General features: G+C 36.3%; 1 protein-coding gene across 4 annotated transcripts in view; it reads left to right on the top strand.

Annotated features, from left to right (window-relative positions):
- Positions 1 to 26,215, top strand: part of MORC1 (MORC family CW-type zinc finger 1) — a 160,458-nt gene that overhangs the window by 25,613 nt on the left and 108,630 nt on the right. For all 4 annotated transcript variants that reach the window (XM_031662990.1, XM_031662989.1, XM_031662988.1 and 1 more), the window contains exon 9: positions 25,697 to 25,822. In XM_031662990.1, coding sequence (XP_031518850.1) covers positions 25,697 to 25,822 — 126 coding nt within the window. The remainder of the gene's footprint in view (positions 1 to 25,696; positions 25,823 to 26,215) is intronic.

Here is a 26,215-nt window from a genome sequence, read left to right as displayed (position 1 = left end):
GATGCCCAACAGCCACAGGTGGCCAGTAGCTACCATATGGTTTTAGACTAAGGTGTTAAGACCCATGTAGACACGTCAGGTTACAGAGAACTTCTTTTGCTTTTCCCAATGAGGTGAAATTTAGAAATTTCTTTCCACAGTTAGCAAATAACTATTTGATAACACACTTTTAGATGATCTTCTCTCCTTATTTCTGATGTATGTTTTTTCTCATATTCCAACATGTGGAATTCCTAATCTACACAGAAATGGAGGGCTTTTTTTTTTTTTTTTCTTTTGGAAAAAAATATTCAGTCTAATGGCTGTTCCACAAATGCTGGGAACCCCTGTGCCAGCATTAATATACCAGTGTCAGAAAGGAGTCCCAGAATTATCAACATCTCCATTACTGTCTTCCCCTTTTCCTGCTGCCTCTGCCCTTCTAGTTGCCAGCTGGTTCCAAAACCGATATTTCATGCTATTTAAAAGGATTTTGAAACAGTTATCTGTCAGAGTACCTTGGCATTTCTACACTGGCATTAGAAAACAATACATTATTAGAGGGATAATTTGACAGCTACATCTTTGGAAAGATGTTCTTGCTGTTTCCAGATTGTGTAATGAAGCCAGAGCTTCTCTAGCCATTTAGGCAGTTAATTATAAAATAAAGAAAATGAATGAGACGTAAAACATGCACACTTTCACTTTGGCACATAGATCACACTGGATTTTCTAATTTGTTTTTCAGCAAAATTTTGTTTTAGTTTAATCACAAGAAAAGCCTTTAAAGACAGGGCTGGGATTTATAAGGAAGAATCAGTGTAAAGAGGATTCATAATTTCTGAACCGAGGATGCTGTACATTTCATGGCCTCTGACACGAGTACTGTGATGATGCCAAGAAGGGATAGCATCACCGTTCCCCACCTCCTCGGGGCTAGCAGTGCCTCTGTAGTTTTCTTCTGTAAAAGATTTGCCCTTAATTCCACTTCATTATTGATTTTGACCTACTGTTTCCTCCCCATCACTCCCAAGCTCCCTTTAAACGTAGGACATACATTTTTTTTTTTAATTTTTATTTTTTAAGATGGAGTCTCATCCTTTTGCCCAGGCTGGAGTGCAGTGGTGCCATCTTGGCTCACTGCAACCTCCCCCTCGTGGGTTTAAGCAATTCTCATCCCTCAGCCTCCCAAGTAGCTGGGATTACAGGCATGCGCCACCCTGCTCGGCTAATTTTTTTGTATTTTTAGTAGGAACGGAGTTTCACCTTGTTGGCCAGGCTGGTCTTGAACTTCTGACTTCAGGTGATCTGCCCGCCTTGACCTCCCAAAGTGCTGGGTTTACAGGCATAAGCCATGACACCTGGCCAACATACATGTATTTTTAGCTTGTTAAAATATGGTGCATAGTTTGCCACACAAGATTATGGACAATGGTGTGGTCCCGTAGGTTTTAACGTTAACACCCAGTAAGAGACTAGAAAAGACATTAATTCTTAGTCCTAAAGGATTAGTTCTGGTCCAAGGTGGATCTTTTTTTTGAGTCCTCTTTCATTTATGGCCTCTGATATTTGAACCTCTAATCTGGTGCAGTTTATAATATGACACATTTTTTACCATTTCTTTCCCTGGTGATTATCGTATCCCCTTATCTTTGCTGGGTAGGATTCTACAGCTGTCCAAAACAATTTTCAAATCTTGAAACTATGTAATTTCCAGGTTTGGTCTTAGATAGTAAAGTGCTGCTCATTCTGAAAATAATTTAATTTTCTGTATAGAAATATGAAAATTCAAACTTTCAAGCTTTATTGGCCTCAGAGAAGAGGTGTTTTGGCATTATTTATTTCATATAGTTCTTGTGAATATTTGACATCGTGGTTTTTTTGTTTTGTTTTGTTTTTGTTTTTTTTTGAGACAGAGTTTCACTCTTGTTGCTGAGGCTGGAGTGCAGTGGTGCTATCTCAGCTCACTGCAACTTCTGCCTCCTGAGTTCAAGTGATTCTCCCACCTCAGCCTCCCAAGTAGCTGGGATTACAGGCATGTGCCACCACTCCAGGCTAATTTTTTGGTATTTTTAGTAGAAATGGGATTTCGCCATGTTGCTCAGGCTGGTCTTGAACTCCTAACCTCAGGTAATCCGCCCACCTTGGCCTCCCAAAGTGCTGAGATTACAGGCGTGAGTCACTGTGCCCAGCTTTGACATTAGTTTTAAACATAGGATTCAAAACCTTTTATCATTCTGCTTTGGGCTGAGGCACTAACAGCAGTAATCAGACCAGTGGCAGAGTCTCCTTTCAACATGACAATCATGTCAAGAGAATTTCAGTAGAAGTGATGTTCAAGCACATGGTCAGTGGTGGCCTGTGGTTTGGCAATATCAGTTTAAAGGTGACCTATTTCCACTTAAATTAAAAAAAAATTTCGAATAGATAGCAGTCATCAGAATTTCAGAATGCACGTGATACACAAGTCTGCATTTTATGTGTGAAATGTCAAATTGAATTTTGAAATTGTGAATATGATTTATGGAGAGTGCCAGGGAATCAGATATAGGTTCCAGGGTTATATGCAGAAAGTGAGTTGAATTTGCAGGGTAAAAATTATCTTAAATTTATATGTTGCCATAAACTTAGGCAGTGTTTCCTGAAAGCGAAGAAAATACAAAAAATAACTTTGTAAAAAATCAAAAGAAAATCAAGAGTTTGAAACAAAGGGTGGGGGTAATGCCAAGAATACTGAACACTGAAGAAAATGAAAGTGGACTAATGACAGAAAACAAGATGTTTCTTCAGGGCTGGGCTAGGTGTGTTTACTAATTTATGTTGTGGTAATTTTTTGGAACTCTGGACCCAAATCCCATATCTCAAACTTTTGTAGATGTTTTCTTCCATTAAGTTATATTTTTTCCTCTTTAAATAGTCCATTTGTGCAAAACAAAATCTTTAGTTAATTATTTCCCTCCATCTTATTGGTGGCTTTTAGTAAGCTTCATTTACAGTCATACAGATGATTAAAGTTTAGAATCATTTTCAGAAGTCCTTTATTGAGTGGCTACAGAAGATAACAGGCTAGTGGAGGGTTTCAAAATGAGTCACTGCCCATCATGACCACCTATGTGGTTAGTATGGATTCTCATCTGCGAAATCTACAGGACTGTGATTCTACTTTGGCATTCCTTACGTAGAGATCTTATTTCATTCACAGGACATAGACCTCTTTATATGGATACCAGGATGGAATCTTAATTTGGATTTTAAAATTACATGTAAGATACGCCACTGAATTGGATCCAAGCATTACTTTTCTTTTAGACTTTTATTTTAGGTTCAGGGGTACACATGTAGGTTTGTTATGTAGGTAAACTCGTGTCACAGAGGTTTGTTTTACAGACTATTTCATCACTCAGGTATTAAGCCCAATAGCCAACAGTTACCTTCTCTGCTCCTTTCCCTCCTCCCACCCTCCATGCTCAAGACCCCAGTGTCTGTTGTTTCCTTCAGTGTGTCCATGTGTTCTCATTATTTAGCTTACACTTGTAAGTGAGAACATGCAGTATTTAGTTTTCTGTTCCTGTGTTAGTTTGCTAAAGATAATAGCCTCCAGCTCTATCCACATTCCTGGAAAAGACATGATCTCGTTCTTTTTTATGGTGGCATAGTATTCCATGGTATATGTACCACATTTTCTTTATCCAATCTGTCATTTATGGACATTTAGGTTCCATATCTTTGCTGTTGTGATATAGTAAATAGTGCTACGGTGAGCATTTGCATGCGTGTGTCTTTATGACAGAATGCTTTATATTACTCTGGGTATATACTCAGTAATGGGGTTCCTGAATTGAATGGTAGTTCTACTTTTTAGCTCGTTGAGGAATTGCCATACTGCTTTCCACAATGGTTGAAATAGTACACTCCCACTAACAGTGTGTAAGTATTTCCTTTTCTCTGCAGCCTCTCCAGCATTTGTAATTTTTCGACTTTTTTTTTTTTTTGAGACGGAGTCTTACTCTGTCGCCCAGGCTGGAGTGCAGTGGCCGGATCTCAGCTCACTGCAAGCTCTGCCTCCCGGGTTTACGCCATTCTCCTGCCTCAGCCTCCTGAGTAGTGGGACTACAGGCGCCCGCCACCTCGCCCGGCTAGTTTTTTGTATTTTTCGGTAGAGACGGGGTTTCACCGTGTTCGCCAGGATGGTCTTGATCTCCTGACCTCGTGATCCACCCATCTCGGCCTCCCAAAGTGCTGGGATTACAGGCTTGAGCCACCGCGCCCAGCCAATTTTTTGACATTTTAATAATAGCCATCCTGACTGGTGCGAGATGGTAGGTTTTGATTTGCATTTCTCTAATGATCAGTGATATTGAGCTTTTTTTCATATGCTTGTTGACTGTATGTATGTCTGCTTTTGAAAAATGTTCATGTCCTTTGCCCATTTTTTAATGAGTTGTTTCTTTTTCTCTTGTAAGTTTAAGTTCCTTATAGATGCTCGATATTAGACCTTTGTCAGATGCATAGTTTCCAAATACTTTCTCCCACCCTGTAGGCTGTCTGTTTACTTTGTTGATAGTTTCTTTTGCTGTGCAGAAGCTCTTTAGTTTAATTAGATCCCACTTGTCAATTTTTGCTTTTGTTGTAATGGCTTTTGGTGTTTTGTCATGAAATCTGTGCCCGTTCCTATGTCCAGGATGGTATTACCTAGGTTGTCTTCCAGGGTTTTTATAGTTTTGGCTTTTACATTTAAGTCTTTAATTCATCCTGAGTTAATTTTTGTATGTGGTGTGAGGAAGGGGTCCTGCTTCAATCTTCTGCACATAGCTAGCCAGTTATCTCAGCACCATTTATTGAATAGGGAGTCTTTTCCCATTGCTTCATTTTATCAGCTTTGTTGATGATCAGATGGTTGTAGGTGTGCAGCCTTATTTCTGGGCTCTCTATTCTGTTTCTTTGACCTATGTGTCTGTTTTTGTACCAGTACCATGCTGTTTTGGTTACTGTACCCCTTTAGTATAATTTGAAGTTGGGTAATGTGGTACCTCCAGCTTTGTTCTTTTTGCTTAGGATTGCTTTGGCTATTCAGGCTCTTTTTTGGTTCCATATGAATTTTAAGATAATTTTTTCTAGTTTTGTGAAGAATGTCATTGGTAGTTTGACAGGAATAGCATTGAATCTGTAAATTGCTTTGGGCAGTAAGGTCGTTTTAATGATATTGATTCTTCCTATACAGGAGCATGCGATGTTTTTCCATTTGTTTGTGTCTTCTCTGATTTATTTGAGCAGTGTTTTGTAATTCTCCTTGTGGGAATCTTTCACTTCCCTGGTTAGGCGTATTTCTAGGTATTTTATTCTTTTTATAGCAGTTGTGAATGAGATTGCTTTCCTGATTTGACTCTCAGCTTGGCTGTTGTTAATGTATAGGAATGTTAGTGACTTTTGTACATTGATTTTGTATCTGCAACTTTGCTGAAGTTGTTTATTAGCCAAAGGAGCTTTTGGGCTGAGACTATGGGGTTTTCTAGATACAGAATCATGTCGTTTGCAAACACATGTAGTTTGGCTTCCTCTCTTCCTATTTGGATGCCCTTTATTTCTTTCTCTTGCCTGATTGCCAAGCAATAGTTTTCTTTACTTCCCATATACCTCACTCTCCCTTGTTGTTTGCCAAGTGGTTCAGCACTTGTTCAAGAGGCATTAATTTTGGGGACAGAGGATGGAGTGGGAATGAAGGGAGGAGCTTCAATTAGTATTACAAATATTAACTCATTGAAAAATATTTAAACTTTCATAAATAGGTAAAGCAATATAAAAGTGCGTCCTCATTCTCCACCTCAGCTCCCCCAATCTCTCTTCTACTGTAGAAATTATTTTGCTACTTGGGATTTAAATCTATCTTCTAGATATTTATTATCTGTCACTTTATATTAGATTTAACTTACCCTTTTAAAGTTTTTGAAAAAATTTGACTTTTCAAAGTTTTAAAGATAATACAGAAAATTCTCATGTACCTTTCACCCAGATTTTCCAAATGTTGATATTTTACCAAAATCTGAAAAAAATTAGAAATTTGAAACATATCTGGTCCCAAGCATTTCAGATAAGGGATGGTCCACCTGTACATCACTACTTCTCTGTTGATGGGCATTCAGGTTGATTTTAATTTTTCACTTTTGAGAACAATGCCAGTCTTTATACTTACATTGTTAGATACTTAGACAAGTATTTATTTACTATTGATTCTCAGAAATAATATTACTGGGTTAAGTGGTTGTAATTTTCCCTAATGGTGGCATTTTGCAAAACCAAAGTACAATATGATAACCAGGACATGAACACAGTCCATCAGGTTTGATACAAATCTACCAGTGCATCACTACAAATATCCCCTATATTATCCTTTATGAATTACACACACCTCCTTCTTTCTCCATCAACTCAACTTAAAAAAACTTTAAAAAAGTATATTGGTAGATTATAGATGTACATATTTTCAGGGTATATGATACATTCCTATAATTTGTAAAGTTAAAATAGAGGTAATTGGGATATTCATCCCCTTAAATATTTCTTTTCTTTATGCTACAAACCTTCTAATTATTCTCTTCTAGCTATTTTGAAATGTACCATAGATGATTGTTAACTATAGTTACGCTATTGATCTGTTGAACAGTAGGTCTTATTTCTTCTATTTAACTGTATATTTCATCCCATTAAATCAACCTGTCTTCATCCCCACCCTGTTACCTTGCCTCTGGTAACTACCAGTCTACTCTCCATCTTAATGAGATCCACTTTTTTAGTTCCTACACATGAGTGAGAACATGTTATATTAGTCATTCTGTGCTTGGCTTATTTCACTTAACATAATGACCTCCAGTTCAATCCATGTTGCTACAGTGACAGGATTTCATACTTTCTTATGGCTGAATAGTATTCTGTTGTGTATATGTACAACATTTCTTTATGCATTCATCCACTATGGCACTTAGGTTGATTCTGTATTTTGTCTATTGTGAATAGTGCTGCAATAAACAAGGGAATACAGATATCTCTTTGATAGGTTCAGTTTCTTTCCAGTAATAGAATTGCTGGATCATATAGTAGTTCTATTTTTAGTTTTTTGAGGAGCCTCCATACTATTCTCCAAAATGGCTGTACTGATTTACATTCCTACCAACAGCATCCGATGGTTCCCCTTTCTCCACATCCTCACTAGTATTCGTTATTCCCTGTCTTTTTGATAAAAGCCATTTCAATTGGGGCAAGATGATACCTCTTTGTGGTTTTGGTTTACATTTCTCTGATGATTAGTGATGTTGAGCATTTTTCCATATACCTTTGGCTATTTGTATGTTGTCTTTTGAGAAATGTTTACTCAGATCTTCTGCCCATTTTAAAATTAGATTATTTGGTATTTTGCCATTGAGTTGTTTGAACTTCTTATATATTCTGGATATTAATCCTCTGTCAGATGGATAGTTTGCAAATATTTTCTCCTATTCTGTGGTTTGTCTCATCACTTTGTTGATTGTCTTCTTTGCTTTGCAGAAACTTTTTAGCTTGATGTAGTGCCATTTGTCTATTTTTGTTTTAATTACCTTTGCTTTTGAGGTCTTACACACACACACACACACACAGAGACAGACACACATACACACACCCACATCCCCCCCCGCTGGCACCACACACACCCCTTTGCCCAGATCAATTTCCTGGAGAGTGTCCCCAATGTTTTCTAACTGGCTTTCTAGTAATTTCATAGTTTTAGGTCTTACATTTAAGTCTTTAATCCATTTTGATTTGATGTTTGTATATGGTGAGAGATAGGGGTCTAGTTTCATTGTTCTGCATATGTACATTCAGTTTTCCCAGCACCGTTTGTTGAAGAAACTGTCCTTTCCCCTTTGCACATTTTTTATGCCATTGTCAAAAATGAGTTGGCTGTAAATGTGTGGATTTACATCTGGGTTCTGTCTTCTTCTGTTCCATTGTTCTGTGTCTGTTTTTATGCCAGTACCATGCTGATTTGGTTACTGTAACTTTAGTATATCTTGGAGTCACGTAGTGTGATGTTCTTTGTTCTTTTTGCTCAGGATTGCTTTGGCTATTCAGTGTCTTCTGTGGTTCCATATAAATTTTAGGATTTTTTTCTATTTCTGTGAAGAATACCACTGGTATTTTGATATTGTATTGAATCTGTAAATTGCTTTGGGTGGTATTTAATATTCAACAATGTTCTTCCAATTCATGAGTGAGGAATATCTTTCCATTATGTTTTGCATTCTCTTCAATTTCTTTCATCAGTATTTTATAATTTTCTTTGTATAGATCTTTCACTTCTTTGGTTAAGTTGACTTCTAGGTATTTTATATTCTTTGTAGCTGTTATAAATGGGATTGCTTTTTTGATTTCTTTTTCAGATTGTTTGCTGGTGGCACATAGAAATGCTACTAATTGTATGCAGCTTTTGTATTCTGCCACTTTGCTGAATTCATTTATCAGTTCTAACAGTTTGCTGGTGGTATCTTTAGTTTTTTCTAAATATAAGATCATGTCATTCTCAAACAAGACTAATTTGACTTCTTTCTTTCTGATTTGAATGCCCCATATTTCTTTCTCTTACCTAATTGCTATGGCCAGGACTTAAAAGTGGGGACAGTGGGCCATCCCTATCTTATTTCAGATCTTAGAGGAAAGGCTTTCAATTTCTTCTCATTCAGTATAATGTTAACTATGTGTTTATCTTACATGGTTTTTATTATTTTGAGGTATATTATTTCTTTACACAGTTTGTTAAGGGTTTTTATCATAAAGGGATGTTGAATTTTATCAAATGATTTTTCATCATCAATTGAAATGATCCTATGGTTTTTGTCCTTGATTCTGTTAATGTGATGTATCATGTTTATTTATTTGTATATGCTCAACCATCCTTCCATTCCTGGGATGAATCTCATTTGATAAAGGTGAATGATCCTTTTAATGTGTGTTGAAATTTGCTTGTATTTTGTCGAGGAGTTTTACATCTGTGTTCATCGGTGATATTGGCTTGTAGTTTTCCTTTTTGGTTGTATTTGTCTGATTTTGGTATCAGGGCAATGCTGGCCTTGTGGAATGAGTTTGAAAGAATTCCTTCCTCTTCAGTTTTTTTGAAGAGTTTGAGTAGAATTGGTAGTAGTTTTTCTTTAAATGTTTGGTACAATTCAGCAGTGAAGACATCAGGTCCTGGGATTTTCTTTGATGGGCACCTTTTTATTACAGCTTCAATCTTGTTTATCATTATTGGTCGGTTAAGATTTTCTGTTTCTTCCTGGTTCAGTCTTGGTAAGTTGCATGCGTCCAGGAATTTATCCATTTCTTTTAGGGTTTCCAATTTGTTGGTACATAGTTGTTCATAATCATCTCTAATGATTCTTTGTATTTCTTATGGTCTCAGTTCTTAAGTCTTTTTCATTTTCAATTTGATTTATTTGGGTCTTCTCTTTTTCTTAGTTTTGCTAAAGCTTTTTCAAACTTTTTTTATCTTTTCAAAAAACAACTTTTCATTTTGTTGATCTGTGGTGTTTTTTTTTGGTCTCAATTTTATTTATTTATGCTTTCATCATTTTTTCTTGTTTAAAAGACCACTCAGTGCTCTGATGCTCTGATCATTATTTCTTTTCTTGTAATTTTGAGTTTCATTTGTTCTTGCTTTTCTAGTTCCTTGAGGTTATAAATAACATTAGGTTATTTATTTGAAGGCTTTCAACATTTTGATGTAGGTATTTAATGCTATAAACTTCCCTCTTGGCACTGCTTTTGTTGCATCCCATAGATTTTGGTGTATTGTACTTCCTTTTTCATTTGTTTCAGGAGATTTTCAAATTTCCTTCTGAATTTCTACATTGACCCGTTAATCATTCTGGAGCATGTTGCTTAATTTTCATGTATTTGTGTAGTTTACATGTTTCTCTTGTTATTGATTCCTAGTTTTATTCCACTGTGGTCAGAAAAAATACTTGATATGATATTTACTTTTTTTTTCTTTTTTCTTTTTGAAACGGAGTTTCGCTTTTGTTGCCCAGGCTAGAGCGTAATTGCACAGTCTTGGCTTACCGCAACCTCTGCCTCCCAAGTTCAAGTGATTCTCCTGCCTCAGCCTCCTGAGTAGCTGGGATTACAGGCATGTGCCACCATGCCCAGCTAATTTTGTATTTTTAGTAGAGACAGGGTTTCTCCATGTTGGTCAGTCTGGTCTCGAACTCCCGAACTCAGGTGATCCACCCACCTTGGCCTCCCATGCTGAGATTACAGGTGTGAGCCACCGCACCTGGCTAATTTCTACTTTTTTGAATTTGCTGAGACTTGTTTTGTGGCCTAAGATGTGGTCTATTCTGAAGAATGTTCCATGTGCTGATGAAAACAGTGTGTATTCTGCAGCTGTTGGGTGAAATGTTGTGTAAATGTCATTTAGACCTGTTTGATCTACCATACAGTTTAACTCTAAGATTTCTTATTGGTTTCTGTCTGGATGATCTCTCCATAACTGAGAGTGGGGTTTAGGAGTCCCCTAGTGTTACTGTATTTCAGTCTATCTCTTCCTTTGAATCTATTAGAGTTTGCTTTATATTTTTGGGTGCTCCAGTGTTGGGTGCGCAGATATATGTAATTGTTATATTCTTTTGCTGAATTGACTCCCTTATCATTAGATAGTGACCTTCTTTGTGTCTTTTTATAGCCTTTGACTTGTAATCTGTTTTATCTGACGTGTCTACTCCTGCTTTTCTCGTTTCTACTTGCATGAAATATCTTTTGCCATCCCTTCACTCTGAATCTATTTGTCTTTATAGATAAATTTCTTATAGGCAGCATAAGTTGGGTCTTGTTTTTTTAATCAATTTAGCTCCTTTGTGACTTTTAATTGCATAATTGAGTCTATTTACATTTAGTGTTATTGTTGATAAGTAAGGGCTTACTACTGTGATTTTGTTGCTCATTTCATGGTTGTTTTATAACCCCTCACTTTCTTTCTTACTGTCTTCCTTTGTGGCTGATTTTTTTCTGGTTGTATGTTTTAGTTTGTTACTTCTTATTGTCAGTGTGTCTGTAATAAATTTTTGCACTGTGGTTACCATAAGGCTTACCAAAAACATCTTAGAGATATAACAAGTTATTATAAAGAGATGACAACTTAGATGACAAAGAATAGAAACGAACAAAAAAAGAAAAAAATGAAAAAAAAACCCTCTAAACTTTAATTTGATCACCCCCACATTTTGACTTTTAGTTGTCTCAATTTACATATTTTTATATTACTATCTCTCTTTTTTTTGGTTTTGAGACAGAGTTGCACTCTGTCACTCAGGCTGGAGTGCAGTGGTGCCATCTTGGCTCACCACAACCTCTGCCTCCTGGGTTCAAGCAATTCTTCTGCCTCAGCCTCCCAAGTAGCTGGGACTACAGATGCACGCCACCATGCCCGGCTAATTTTTTGTATTTTTGGTAGAGATGGGGTTTCACCATGTTGGCCAGGCTGGTCTCGAACTGCTGACCTCGTGATCTGCCCGCCTCGGCCTCCCATAGTCCTGGGATTACAGGTGTGAGCCACCGCACCCAGCCCTATATTACTCTCTCTTAACAGGCTGCTGTAGATATTATTGTTTTTGATAGATTTGTCTTTTGGGTTTCATACTAGCATAATGAGTAGATTGTGCACCACAATTATAATATTCTGGGTTTGTTCATGTAGTTTATTTTACCAGTGGATCTTATATCTTGAAAAGATTTTTATTTTACCTTAGTATTTTGTTTTTTTCAGATTGAAAAAATACCTTGAGCATTTCTTGTAAGATGGGTCTGGTGGTGATGAATTCTTTCAGCTTTTGTTTGTCTAGGAAATACCTTTATCTGTCTTTTATATTTGAAGGATAGCTTTGCTGGATGTAGTATTCTTGAATAGCAGTATTTGTTTTTCAGCACTTTGGAAATATTGTTTCACTGTCTACTGGCCAGTATGGTTTCAACTGAAAATTATATTGCTAGACAAATTGGAGCTCCTTTACATGCTACTTGCTTCTTTCCTCTTGCTGCTTTTAGGATTCTCTCTTTGTCTTTGACTGTTGAGAGTTTGATTCTTATATGCCTTGGGGTAGTCTTATTTGGGTTGGATCTATTTGGTGTTCTCTGAGCTTCCAAACCTGGATATTTGTCTCCTTCTCAAATTTGGGAAAATTTTCTGCTATTATTTCTTCGAATAAGCTTTCTACCCCTTGCTATTGCTTTATTCCCTCTTAAACACCAATAATTCTTAGATTGGTCTTTTGAGGTAATTTTCTGTATCTTGTAGGCAATCTGTTTCTTTCATTTTTTTTGTTTTACTTTTTGCTCCTCTGTGTATTTTCAGATAACCTATCTTTGAGGTCACAGATTATTTCCTCTACTTGATCTATTCTGTTGTTCAGAGCCTTGAATGAATTTTTTAATTCAGTAAATATATTTCTCAATTTCAATGTTTGTTTGATTTTTAAGTTATTTCAATCTGTTTGTTAAATTTCTTTGATTAATTCCTGAATTACTTTTTTATGTTACTTTGGAGATCACTGAGTTTCCTTAAAACTATTATTTTTAATTCCTTATCTGAGAGCTCACGTATTGCTTTTTTGTTAGGGTCAGTCACTGCTTCCTTGCTTTGTTTGGGCAGGTCCTGCTTCTCTGTTTGCTGTTGTTTCTTGTCAATGTACATCTATGTCTTTGCACTGAAGGATTAATGACCTCTCCCAGTCTTCTCTGTCTAGTTTTTGTTTTGTTTTGTTTTCATTGGGTATATTTGCTTGAAGATTATTCATAATTTACCTGTTTTTTTTTAAATTGTTCTCCTAGGTTGCTGCCTTCTTTTCGGCACTAGGTGGTGCTATAACCCAGGTTGGCCTTGGCTCTAGTAAATCATCAGAACACTGCCCTGTCCTAAGTAGGGAAGGTCCTAAGGGGGATTTCCCATCTGTGTAGGAAGGTTGATGGGGGGTTTGTGCCCAAGGGCCCTGTGGAACATACTTCCTGCAGTGCGATGCTGCTGAACGGCCACATGATTTGTCTGAGTTACCTTTCACAGTTTTCCAGGGCTGAGGACGGTAGTTTCCTGCTGTCCTCAAGGACGTTTCTCCCTCCAGGCACTTGTGAGGCTTCTAGTGGATTGCAGCAGGGGCAGATCTCCTGCTGGGGAGCCCAGGATAGTGAGGAAGCTGGTTGTCCACCTTGCTCTCGCTTTTTCTGGTGTAGAAACTGTGAGTCAGGAGGAAATTTTCTGCATATTAGAAGATGGGCAGATTAGGGGAAAGATCATCATGGGTATGAAAGTTCAATTCTTGGCCAGGCGCGGTGGCTCACGCCTGTAATCCCAGCACTTTGGGAGGCCGAGGTGGGCAGATCACGAGGTCAGGAGTTCGAGACCAGCCTGGCGAACATACTGAATGTATTTTTATCTAGTAAAAATACAAAAATTAGCCAGGCGTGGTGGCATGTTCCTGTAGTCCTAGCTATTCAGAGGCTGAGGTGGGAGAATCACTTGAACCTGGGAGGCAGAGGTTGCAGTGAGCCAAGACTGTGCCACTGCACTCCAGCCTGGGTGATAGAGTGAGACTCTGTCTCAAAAAAAAAAGAGAAAAGTTTTATTCTTGTACCATCTGCTAAGAATTTTTTCATTTCTCTATGCTCTGGGAACTTGCGCATCCTGATATTTGAGTTCTGTGGTATTGCTGGTGTTAATTTTGGCACTGTATATTTGGTTTTGGTTTCCTGTTGTGGGGAATGTGAAGCCAGCTCGCTTCTACTTCTACACCACCATTTTGGAATCAGAAGTCTCTCAGCGTGACTTTTAGCATTGTTATTTGCCTTATAAAATTTTTCAATTTTTTTGAGCTCATATCTGTCAACATTTTTCTTGATGTTTTTCTTATTTTGTAATTTTCTACTCAAAAATGCTTTCCGTAACTGTGATTTAAATGTATTCCCTTTTAATTTAAGAATCTTAGTTTATTTCTATATAGTCTTTTAATCTACCTTGATTGTTTTTGAATATGGTGCAAAGTGTGTGTACATGGAGGGTGAAGGATTAATTTAATATTTTTCTAACAGATCTATATTTATGTAATAGTTCAGCTTTTTCCACTTACGTGAAATAAATCAGTACTATAAACTAAATTTTTATCATAAGTGGTTCTGTTTCTGGATGAACTATTCCCCTTCATTGATATATTTTTCACTTCCTGCCCCATTAGAACTTAACTGCCCCAGCCTTTATAATGTGTTTTGTTATTTAGAAGGGCAAATACCAAGCCTTTCTTTCACTGTTCTTTTAAAAATCGTTATTTGCTGTTCTTGCAAATACTCTTTTTTTATCTGAATTTAAAAAATTAGCTTTTCAAGTTTTATTATAAAAATGCTCTTGGGATTTTGATTGGTAGTTCCTTGAATTTATAATTAAATGGGAGAGAACTGACACACTTGTATGTTGGTTCTTATTCCAATCTTTCTTTTACATAATTGAGTGGAGCTTTATAACATCATAGTATATCATAGTAATTAAAAACAAGACTTTGAAGGACTGTCTGGGTTCAGTTTATGGTTCTATAAGCTGTATTATTATGGTGATATAGTTTGGCTGTGTCCCCACTCAGATCTCATCTTGAAATCCCATATGTTGTGGGGAGGAACCTAGTGGGAGGTAATTGAATCATGGGGGCAAGTCTTTCCTGTGGTGTTCTTGTGGTAGTGAGTAAGTCCCATGAGATCTGATGGTTTTAAAAAGAGGAATTCCCCTGCATAAACTCTCTCTCTCTTTGCCTGCTGCCATCCGTGTAAGAGGTGACTTGCTCCTCCTTGCCTTCTGCCGTGATTGTGAGGTCTCCCCAGCCATGTGGAACTATAAGTCCAATTAAACCTCTTTCTTTTGTAGATTGCCCAGTCTCAGGTATGTCTTTATCAGCAGTATGAAAACGGACTAATACATGGTATGGGAAAGGAATTTAGCCTCACAGGACCTCAGTTTACTTATCTGAAAATAGTGATGATAAAAATAATAGTATTATATCCAAAGGTTGTTGAGAAGATTAAGTGATTTATGACATGAAAAGTGCTTAGGACACTACCTGGCACATGATATGTACTCAATGATTGTTAACTGTTATTACTTCTTCACATAGCTCTAGTATATTTCTTGTTAGATATATTTTTGGGTATTTTATGACTCTTCTTGGTATTCATATAAGATTTTTTCCCTCCATTGCTTTTCTAATTATTCATTTGTTAAAAACCATTGATTTTATATTGCCTATTGATTTTATATCTGACCACTTACTGAACTCTTTTATTCTAATAGTTTTCAGTAGATTTTCTGTATAGTCTTATCATCTGCAAATAAGGACAGCTTTGTGATTTTGTCTTCTACTACTCATACTTTTTCTTTTTTCTTAATTTAGTTGGCTACTTAAATAGAAATGGTAACAGGTATGCTTCTTTGCTTTGTTTTTGTCTTAATGGCATTCTTTTATGTTTGACTATTATATGTGATATTTTACTATTCTTTTTAATCAATGGCTTTTGTGAAATTGAGAAGTGTATTTTCAGTATATAGAGTACATTTTGTTTTATTTATTTTTTGCGTGAAGAAATGTGATTCTTATTCTTTTCTGCATGCTAGCTGTATTCTACAGGTTTCAATTTTAATGCTTTTTGATATCTGTTGAAGTGATTTAGTTTTGTTTTTCTCCTTTAAAGTAGTGTTTTATTATAATAGAGTTTATGATGTTGAGTGATCTTTGCATTCCTCAGATAAACCCAACAAGATCATGATGTATTAGTCTTTTACATGACTATGTTTATTTTGTTGATCCTTTAAATTTTTTGCTTTTATGTTTGTACATGAGACTGGATATAACTGTGCTTTTATTATCATTTCCTTTTTTAGTATTGATTGGTATATAAATTTTGGTAGCCTCATAGAATAAGTTGGAATTTCTTCCCCCATTTCTGTGATTTGGAAGAGTTTATATAAAGTGAGTCTTTTGTCTGCCCATAGATCTTTTAGAACTTCCTTGAAAATCTTGTTGCCTTCTTTATTTCTTTTATTACTTTTTAATGGTGCTAGGACTGTTATTCTATTCAGATTTTGGAATTTTGGGGCTTAAATTTGTCATTTATAATTTCTTATAAAAATGTTCATTTTATTTATATTTTCCAGTTTGTTGACATGGAGTTTTTAAAAATTTATGTTTTCCTCTGACAGATTTTGTTCACTTTTCTTTCTTATATTGTGTTTTCTGCCTTCTGTCTTTCTTAGCCAAAGAAATTTATTTCAGTTGACTTTAAAAATAAAACAGTTTTGGATTTTTAAAAGTAAGTCCACTAGGATTACTTTTATTTTACATTTCTTTATTTTTTTATATCTTTTTTGGATTTATTTTTCTTTTTCTACTTCCTTGAGGTATATGTTTTATTCATTGACTTTAAATTTCATTTTCTAATCTAAACAATAAGGTTCTTATTTCTCCTCTGCATTATATAATAGCTATATTCTACAGGTTTCAAAATGTAGAATTCTTACTGTTGTTTATTTCTAAATAGCTTGTAATTTTATTTTAATTTCCTCTTATTCAAGAGTTGCTTTTTAAAAATGTTTTTAAAAATCTACTAGTGCATAGGTTTGCTTTTTGGAGAGAGGAGTCAGATATCTTTTTATTGTTGCTCTAATTGTATGGTGGTCAGAGAATCTAGCCTATATTATGATATCTGCTCTTTGAAATCTGTTGAGATTTCTTATGGCCTTATGTCTTAAATATTTTTTTAAAAGTGAGTCTCTGATAGGGACAGAGCTGTATCCATTTCACTTACATAAATATTTTAATTAAGTATTCAAATCTTCTATGTCTTTTTTTCTTCTTCATTGCTCGGTTTCTGAGAGCAGTATGTTAGAATCTTCTACAATGTTTATTGCTATGTACATATATTTTGTATTTCTACTAGTTTTTGCTATTTTTCTGAGTCATTAGATTGTAACTTATGCGTCATCTTAAGTGAAGCTCTTATTAATACATAGTGCCTGTCTGTGTCTGTTATTTCCCCCACTTTGTTTCTTTTTTGTCTAATATTAATCTCTCTGTACTTGCTTTCTTTTGGTTAACATTTTCCTACTCTGTATTTTGTCACCACTTTCTTTGCAGCAGTGATATTTTGATTTTGATTTGTCTCTTATAAACAGCATATCACTATATTTTTTTGCTTGTTTTAACTGTTTCTATCTTTTAGCTAATTCACACTTACTGTGACATTTGCTATGGTTGGACTTACTCTGCCTGCTTGTACGTTGTGTTTGCCTTGCTTCTTTTATTGTTATTTGAGCTTTCTTATTTTTTAATTTATTTTGTTCTGCTTCATTTTTTCTCTCCCCTCTTTTGATAATAATTGAGTTGTGGTTTTTTTCCCAACAGGAAAAGTTTTTTTTTTCTATTCTAATGGTTTGCAAATTAGTTCCTCCATTATATACTTTCAGTGGATTACTTTTACATTTTTAATAAACATGTCTAAACTTATGATTTTATTATCAAACTGTAGAGTTAATTAGTATGTATTTCATTTCACAAATAAGGTATGGTCTTAGTATGCATTTATCTTTGTTCTTTCTCAGTTCCATCTATTAAAATTATTTTATGTAGAATTTTAATTACATATTTTTATTACAGCAGATGTGAACAATTATTTAGACTAAATTATAAGATTTATTTTTTGTTTGTTTACTACTATATCTTCCATCCTGTATCTTCTTTCGTGGATTTATTAGTTAATTTGCTTTATTATATCCCGAAATGATTCTTTCAGAATCTGTTGAAAGCTTTGTGTCTCTACAAGTGTGTTTATTTTTCCCTTCCACTTCAATATTTGTTTAAATGGTTATAGAAACATTGGTTCAAAAATAGTTTCCCTTAGAACCATTTGCTTCTTTGACTTCTTGAATACATGTTGTTGATCAGAAGTCTGATAGAAATGTGATTACCAAATTGTTGTAAATTACTTATTTTTTTCCTCTGGAGAACTTTCAGGATTTTCTCTTACCTTTTTTAATATTTTAAGTTCTGGGACACATGTGCAGAACGTGCAGGTTTGTTACATAGGTATACGTGTGCCATGGTGTTTTGCTGCACCCATCAACCCATCATCTACATGAGGTACTTCTCCTAATGCCATCCCTTCCCTAACCACCAACCCCCCGCCAGGCCCCGGTGTGTGATGTTCCCCTCCCTGTGTCCATGTGTTCTCATTGTCAACTCCCACTTATGAGTGAGAACATGTGGTATTTGCTTTTCTGTTCTTGTGTTAGTTTGCTGAGGATGATGGTTTCCAGCTTCATCCATGTCCCTGCGAAGGACGTGAGCTCATCCTTTCTTATGGCTGCTTAGCATTCCATGGTGTATATGTGCCACATTTTCTTTATCTAGTCTATCATTGATGGGCATTTGGGTTTGTTCCAAGTCTTTGCTATTGTGAATAGTGCTGCAATAAACATACGTGTACATGTGTCTTTATAGTAGTATAATTTATTATCCTTTGGGTGTATACCCAGTAATGGGATTGCTGGGTCAAATGGTATTTCTGGTTTTAGATTCTTGAGGAATTGCCACACTGTCTTCCACAATGGTTGAACTAATTTACACTCTCACCAACAGTGTAAAAGTATTCCTGTTTCTCCCCATCCTCCCCAGTATCTGTTGTTTCCTGACTTTTTAACGATTGCCATTCTAACTGGCGTGAAATGTTATCTCTCTGTGGTTTTCATGTCCATTTCTCTAATGACCAGTGATGATGAGCTTTTTTTTTTCCATATGTTTTTTGGCCACATAAATGTCTTTTTTTGAGAAGTGTCTGTTCATATCCTTTGCCCACTTTTTGATGGGATTTTTTTTTTCTTGTAAATTTGTTTAAGTTCCTTGTAGTTTCTGGATATTAGCCCTTTGTCAGATGGATAGATTGTGAAAATTTTCTCCCATTCTGTAGGTTGCCTGTTCACTCTAATGATAGTTTCTTTTGCTGTGCAGAAACTCTTTAGTTTAATTAGATCCCATTTGTCAATTCTGGTTTTTGTTGTCGTTGCTTTTGGTGTTTTCATTCCATGCTCATGGATAGGAAGAATCAATATCGTGAAAATGGCCATATAGCCCAATGTAATTTATAGATTCAGTGCTATCCCCATCAAGCTACCATTGACTTTCTTCACAGAATTAGAAAAAACTACTTTAAATCCATATGCAACCAAAAAAAGAGCCCATATAGCCAAGACAATCCTAAGCAAAAAGAACAATGGAGGCATCATGCTACCTGACTTCAAACTATACTACAAGGCTACAGTAACCAAAACATCATGGTACTAGTACCGAAACAGATATATAGACCAATGGAACAGAACAGAGGCCTCAGAAATAATGTCACACATCTACAACCATCTGATCTTCAACAAACCTCACAAAAACAAGCATTGGGGAAAGGATTCCCTATTTAATAAATGGTGTTGGGAGAACTGACTAGCCATATGCAGAAAACTGAAACTCAACCCCTTCCTTACACCTTATACAAAAATTAAGATGGATTAAAGACTTAAACGTAAGACCTAAAACCATAAAAACTTTAGAGGAAAACCTAGGCGATGCCATTCAGGACGTAGGCATGGGCCAAGATTTTCTCTTAACTTTTAATAATTCCCATTGTGTGTCTGTCTTTGAGTCATATAGTTTTCTTATTCTTCACACTGTTAATAGTCTTCCTTGAATTTTAGCAGGAGAATGATATATATTCCTAGTCTACTAGCCTGATTCTGTAAATGTCTTTATTTTTCCAAAAGGATATTCTTTTACATAATGGCATGATCTATCAGCAGAGACATTAGGTTTAATTGAATGGCTAGGAGATATTGGTTGTCTACTGCCATATGACTTATATTGTACAGTGAGGTATGTATAGAACTAGAAAACATTGGCATCAGATCTTTGAATTCGGTTCTGTAGGAGCAAATTGAAGAGACTAGAACTCTAGGTTGATATGCCATTGAGTGACTTGAGTTCTGTTGGGAGAGCTTTAATTCTAGTGGCAAGTTATCTTCAGTCTCCAAACTTCTGTGTTCCCATCTATAAAATAAGGCTATAACATCATCTACTTCACACAGAAGCTGTTTAAATAGAACATGCACAGTACCAGGCACATGGAAAATATCTGTATATTTTAGTAATCTCCACAATTCCCCTCATTCTACTTTTTCCTACAACACTTCTTTCTAGCTTACTATCATGCTGTGGAAAGTAACTCAGTGTCTGGTACATAGCAAATAAAAATGAATTAAATTCAAGTAAATTGATTTGAATGTCAATGTGTAGATAATTTTCTAGGGACATGACAGATGCTTTCATTATAAGGTGTTTGGACTTTCAATATCATCCATTGTCCTTCATCCTTGAAGATCATTGGAGATCTTCATTACGGTGAGAGAGGGAATTTAAAATATTTTGTAAAGTACTTCTGTTACCTTTGAAATCTCTTTCGAGTTCCAAACTGTGAAGGCCAGATCACACCTTATATCATCTTTCTTGATTCCCTTTTTGGAGGTCAGTACCATGTGTCCATTTCACCCTGTCTCCTTTGCATATTATTTCTGTGTGCTCATGTTGCTTTCAGTGACTTAACTATCTTCAAAACATTATAAATATTAATCACTCAACTTTGTAAGAAAATAGAAAAAAGCACAGCCCCTAGTGAAAAAGGCATGCCATGCAATTGTCCGTCATCAAAGGGGCTTGGCACATCCCTGAAATCTGCCATGGTGGCTTGGGATCGATCTCAGGCAGCTAGAAAAACCCATCCAAAAAAACAGCTCTGAGAGTGATAGTATAATACAGAGTAATGCTGTTGAAATTTTGTGCTAGGTAATGTTTTAAAATTAGGTGCCACGTTGCCAGCATGTTTCTAAATTGACAGTCATTGGGCAGCATTCCATAATGTCTCTACTTTTTATGTCTTAACTGAGCTGCCCAGGAACACATCAAAAGTTATAGCTTCAAATTGTTCTAATGTGCTGCTTGCCATACTGTGGTTGTCACAAAAGAAGCACTTTCATTACTTTGTGTAGCTTGTAACTTTTTAAAAAAAATTACCTCTTCGAGTTGACATTTCTCATAGGTATAAGCTACCCTAATATTAAATTTGGTTACCCCCTTCAAAGTTCAGAATTTAAACTAGTTAAAAATCTTTATGCACTTATTTATATTCAAGATAATACAAACCCTGTTAATTTCAACTTCAAAATGTCTTCAGATATTTTTAAGGACTTGAGTAATTTAGAAAACAATTTTGGTTATGTAATATTTTCATGAATAAAAATGTGGCACTTCTGAGATACTGCAAAAGGAGCCTAATTTAGTCTGCAGGTTGGAGGCATTTTCTCAACCCAGGACCTTATAAAAGTAGCCCAGTTGTTGGGCTAGATGGGGGTCTGTTGTCTGTGTGCCCACTATGGATAATGTAGGGGTTGTATTTCTCAGCTGGTATCTAGGTCCAAACACCTGTGAGAGACTGTTCTCCTCCCTTCTTTGTGGCAACCTGCCTTACTTACCACTGCGTCCACTAGGTCAGCTAGGCAGTGGTGTCCAAACCTGGCAGAGTCAAAGGAATCACCTGGGTGGCTTTTAAAACCTCACATTTCCGGACTCCAGCCACAGAGAATCTGAATCAGCAGATAAGGAAATGTGGCCTTGGCCACAGAACATTACTTTCTGGCTCCTTCACTGCCCTTAACACAGTTTGATGACTGCAACACACTGATCCACCCATGATACATGGCACATGGAGCAGCATTTGAAACAGCAGCAGAATACTGTGGACAGATTGGGAGAAGAAAGAGGCCACACAGAGAGCACAGCCACAGGTAGGGGCTAAATTAGAGACTGTTAAAAATACCCAGTGCTGAGCAGGGGACAAAAGCATCGATTCTACTCCATGCCCTCCTATTATATCCAGACTATGAAGCCAGTTTCTGCCTTGAAATACTCTCCTCTTTCCCCACATCTATCCTATGACTGGGGTGTGTGTGTGTGTGTGTGTGTGTGTGTGTGTGTGTGTGTGTTGTAGGGGTTTTTTCTGTCTCTTCTTCAGTTTCTTATAGCCAGTTACGTAGAAAATGAGAGAGAAAGACAGAAATATGGACACTTTTGGCAAAGTGTAAGGAGAGAAAGGAAAGGGATTTAGGAGGAAAGAAAGGTATTTAGGAGGAAACAGGAAGAAAAACTCTTGAAGAATACATGGAACAGTTCCTGGTGAGTGTGGAATAATAGTATTTTTTCCTTTCATCTTCTGAAGATACCCTATTTAGCATATTTTTATCTCCCTTTCCTAAGTGGATGGCTTTATCTGTAAAGACTGGTAGTATTGCCATTGAGGATAATCCTTCATTAAAATATCCTTCTTACATAAGGAACCCTCTGTTGTTTATTCCAAATTAAGCCAGGGAAGTCCTGAATGATTGTCATTTATTCAACGTATTTTTATTGATGAGCACGCTAGCTGCATGGAGTTCACAGCCAGTTAGGGATGCAGATGCACAGACAGAGGATGACAGTGCTGAGTGGCAGGTGCTTTGACAGGGGAAGTACAGAAGGAAGGGGAGCACAAAGGAGAGCACTTGACCTCTCTCAGGGCTGAGGGAAGGCTTCGAAAGGAAGTGCAATTTCAGGTTGTATACCGCAGGGTGAAAAGGGGTGCACCAAGCAAGAGTGACTGAAGAACTGAATATGCCAGCCTTGGATAAGAAAGCATGATTACATGGCTGGGGAACTGAGAATGGTCCTGAATGGCCAGATTGAAGACAAGAGATGAGGCTGGAGAATTAAGTGGGGGTCAGACCGTGAAGGATCTTATGCATCATATAAAAAAGTTTGACATGGATAATGGAGTGGTCCATTTCACTTACATCTTTTATGTTTAGCCCTCTTTGTCTTTTTTTTTTAATCAAAGACATCATAAATAAGAGGTAATACCCTTCTATTTGTCACAAGTAAACAGGAACTTCCAAAAGTAGGCATGTGAGATAAAAAGGTGTCTACTCTTAGAAAGACTTGCTTGTAAAATTGGTCTGTGGCCAACTTTTGGGAACTTGCCTGGTAAACAGTTTCCTACAATGACATAAAACCTTTCCTAGCTGATAACAGTGGCTTGCTGTGCTAGACTGTGCAAACCATATGGCTTATATATAAATCTCCTTTCCTTCTCGTACTCTGGAACTTTGCTACATGCTAGGCCGAAGGTGCCTGTGTGGCTAGCTTCCTGATAAAAACCTTGGATGCTAAGTCTCTAATAAGCTTTCCTAGATGGAAACATACACATGTTGCTGCATTTTCATAGCTGGGAGAAAAGTATGCTCTGTGTGAACTTTCATAAGGAGGAGAGGATGTAGGAAAGCTAGCAGATAGATTACTCCAGACTCCACCTATTTTTTTTCCCTTGTGAGCCACTGTGTGTCCTCTCTACAGTACTGTGGTAAGTCAAAGCGATGAGTACAATTGTGTGCTAAGGCCCGTGAGTCCTTCCAGTGAATCTCCTAACATAGGGGAGACCTTGAGGATCCCCAACATGCATGCTATGAATATTTACCTATAACTAGTTACTGAATGAGTGAATCAATTAGGCTATTAAAAGGTAGAAGAATTGGTGTTCTTTTCTAATTTTAACATTTCCTTATCTCTAAAATGATGATGATAACCTAACACACAGTCTTACTGCAGAAATCAAATGAAATAGTTCAGGTAAAAAGGCACATATATAGGCAGTGTACACAAATTAAGTGTTTCTCCCAATAGATATCAGGGTCCTCAAAACAAGAATTAATTTTATCTTTTTTCTGTTTTTCCATAAGTTATTGGGGTACAGGTGGTGTTTGGTTATATGAGGAAGTTCTTTAGTGGTAATTTGTGAGATCCTGGTGCATCCATCACTCAAGCAGTATACATTGCACAATATGTTGTCTTTTATCCTCCGGCCGCCTCCCACTCTTCCCCCCGACAAGTCCCCAGAGTCCGCTGTATCATTCTTATGCCTTTGCATCCTCATAGCACATACGTGTGTGTATATGTATGTGTGTGTATATATATATTTTTAGCCAGAATTTGTTTAGCTGATTTTATCTCTCACCATATTTCTCAAATTCTCAAAGTTGCCTCTGAATTACTTTTGACTTTTACCTTCAAATGATAAAGATGTATCAGTTTTGAAGAGAGTCAAAAGAAAGAGCTACCAGTTCTAAGAGCAATTTAAAATCAGGAGATCCAGAAAGGATTTAAATAATAGCAAGCGTCCCAAGGTGACTTCTTTCCATTTCTTTTATCAGGTGAGGACATACTTAATTGTGCAGTTCCGGGTATACTAAAAGCAACCACATTGTTGTATTTGTAGTGCAACACCCGAATACAGGCAGCCTATCTTGTTACATTAAAAAATACATTAGTATTAATATTTAGGGAGTAAGAGTGATGGACTAGATACTAATATGTAATTTATACTGGGAAAATTCTGCTCGAGACTTATTTCAGAGAATTTCCTTTGGAACAATTAAAATAAATTCCTGACTTTTTAATGAGCTTCAATTCCTGCCTGAAGGAACTTAAAACCAACCAGGTAATTCTTGAATTTCTTATGGCTTCATCTTCATTTTTGAAAATTTCTTGGAGCTCTGCCTGTCTTACTGAGTTACTGGCAATAGTGTTGACCTGTTAAGTAGTTCCCCCTTAGATAGGCCTTACATTTTTTTCCCATCATCTTTGTCTTATTCTGGACTGAGGTACAAGTGTAAAAATGATGGGTTTACAGCTCTCTGCTTTCCATTTGACCTTGTAGAGTGGCCTTTTCTGTGACCGAGTGGTAAAGAGCATCGCTTCTTCAGCGTGGCTGGTCTTGTTGTGGATCTTTACTTCCTATCTTATTGGAGAGGATTTACAGTTCATAAACGGACTTTAATATAGAAGTTCCCTGGAGTTATAAGTATACAATGACATGGTAATTTCCCCAAATGCAGCTTTACAAGGGTAGTTTTCTTCATAGGCTGTTTACATTGATTTTGCTTCCGTTTTATTGCCTTCCCATCCTTTATTTTTCTCTTTTCTCCTTTTTCATTATCATGTGGTCAGATGCTTCCCCTCAACTGGCCATAAATACTTATTTTAATACTTATTGCTCTTATGGAATGAAATTTTATGTTTCTTGATCATAATTTTAAAAGCAAATGAAACATTTTTACTGTATTTCTCTGTTTATAAGGACTTAATGGAAATGCTTTTTATTCATGTGAGCCTGGATTCTTTTTGTTGTGTTTGAACGAGGGATTGTTTTGTTCATTTGACTTGACTTTATTCTCCTAGGTCAACAACTTTAATGGAAGGTATATTTTAGATTGCTGATATAAGCCTTCTTAGAGTCAGTTGGTTGCCAACAAAAGTTCAGTTCTAACCAAAGTGTAGGTTACTTGTGTTGGGTCTATGTTTAGAGGCCTCCTTAATGAAGTGAGTGTTGTGAGATTTGCTGGTGTTTGTGGTGTCATTAGTTTTAGAAGAAAAGTTCCTGAAGCTTCTTGTAGTAACAATAATAACCTGATAGTCTGATGTTATTTCTTCTCAAAGAGATGTGGTTGTTGTGTCCTCTGTATTGTGACATTTTGTATTTTCTATTTCAGTTTCCCAGCCAGGTGGTCATTCAGAGCCTACACATCTATTCTGTATTTTAACCCATGGATGAGAATATTCATTCAAGCCAAGAGAGTTAAGACTAAACATCTTTGCTATTGCCTCTACAGACCCAGGTAACTCATCTTTCTTCAGTTATCTTCACGGAGTTTTTATTTATAAAATTGATGTGCTCCCTAAAGTTGTCAAAGTGAGGACATTGACTTTGATAGTAAGATTTTTACATTATAAACAAAATTTAAACCACATCCAGGAAGGTTTGCTAAAGAGTAATTGGATGTGAACAAATATTTGGCAGTAATAGAAACACACTGCAGTGAGCATGCTAAGTTAGATCATCACCCCGAGTAGAAATTTGTTTTTTACTTCAGTGAATTTTAGGTGCTTTGACAACAATTAGTTCCACTAAATGATCACAGTTCACATATATCTTCTGTTTACACAATACATTTGAACTATTAAACCATATATGTACATGCTTATATTATACATATAGAATGAATATATTT

This window comes from Papio anubis, chromosome 2 (assembly GCF_008728515.1).
Source record: "Papio anubis isolate 15944 chromosome 2, Panubis1.0, whole genome shotgun sequence".
NCBI lineage: Eukaryota > Metazoa > Chordata > Mammalia > Primates > Cercopithecidae > Papio > Papio anubis.
Note: the sequence above shows the minus strand (reverse complement) of the source record. Positions and strands in the feature narration are given on the sequence as shown.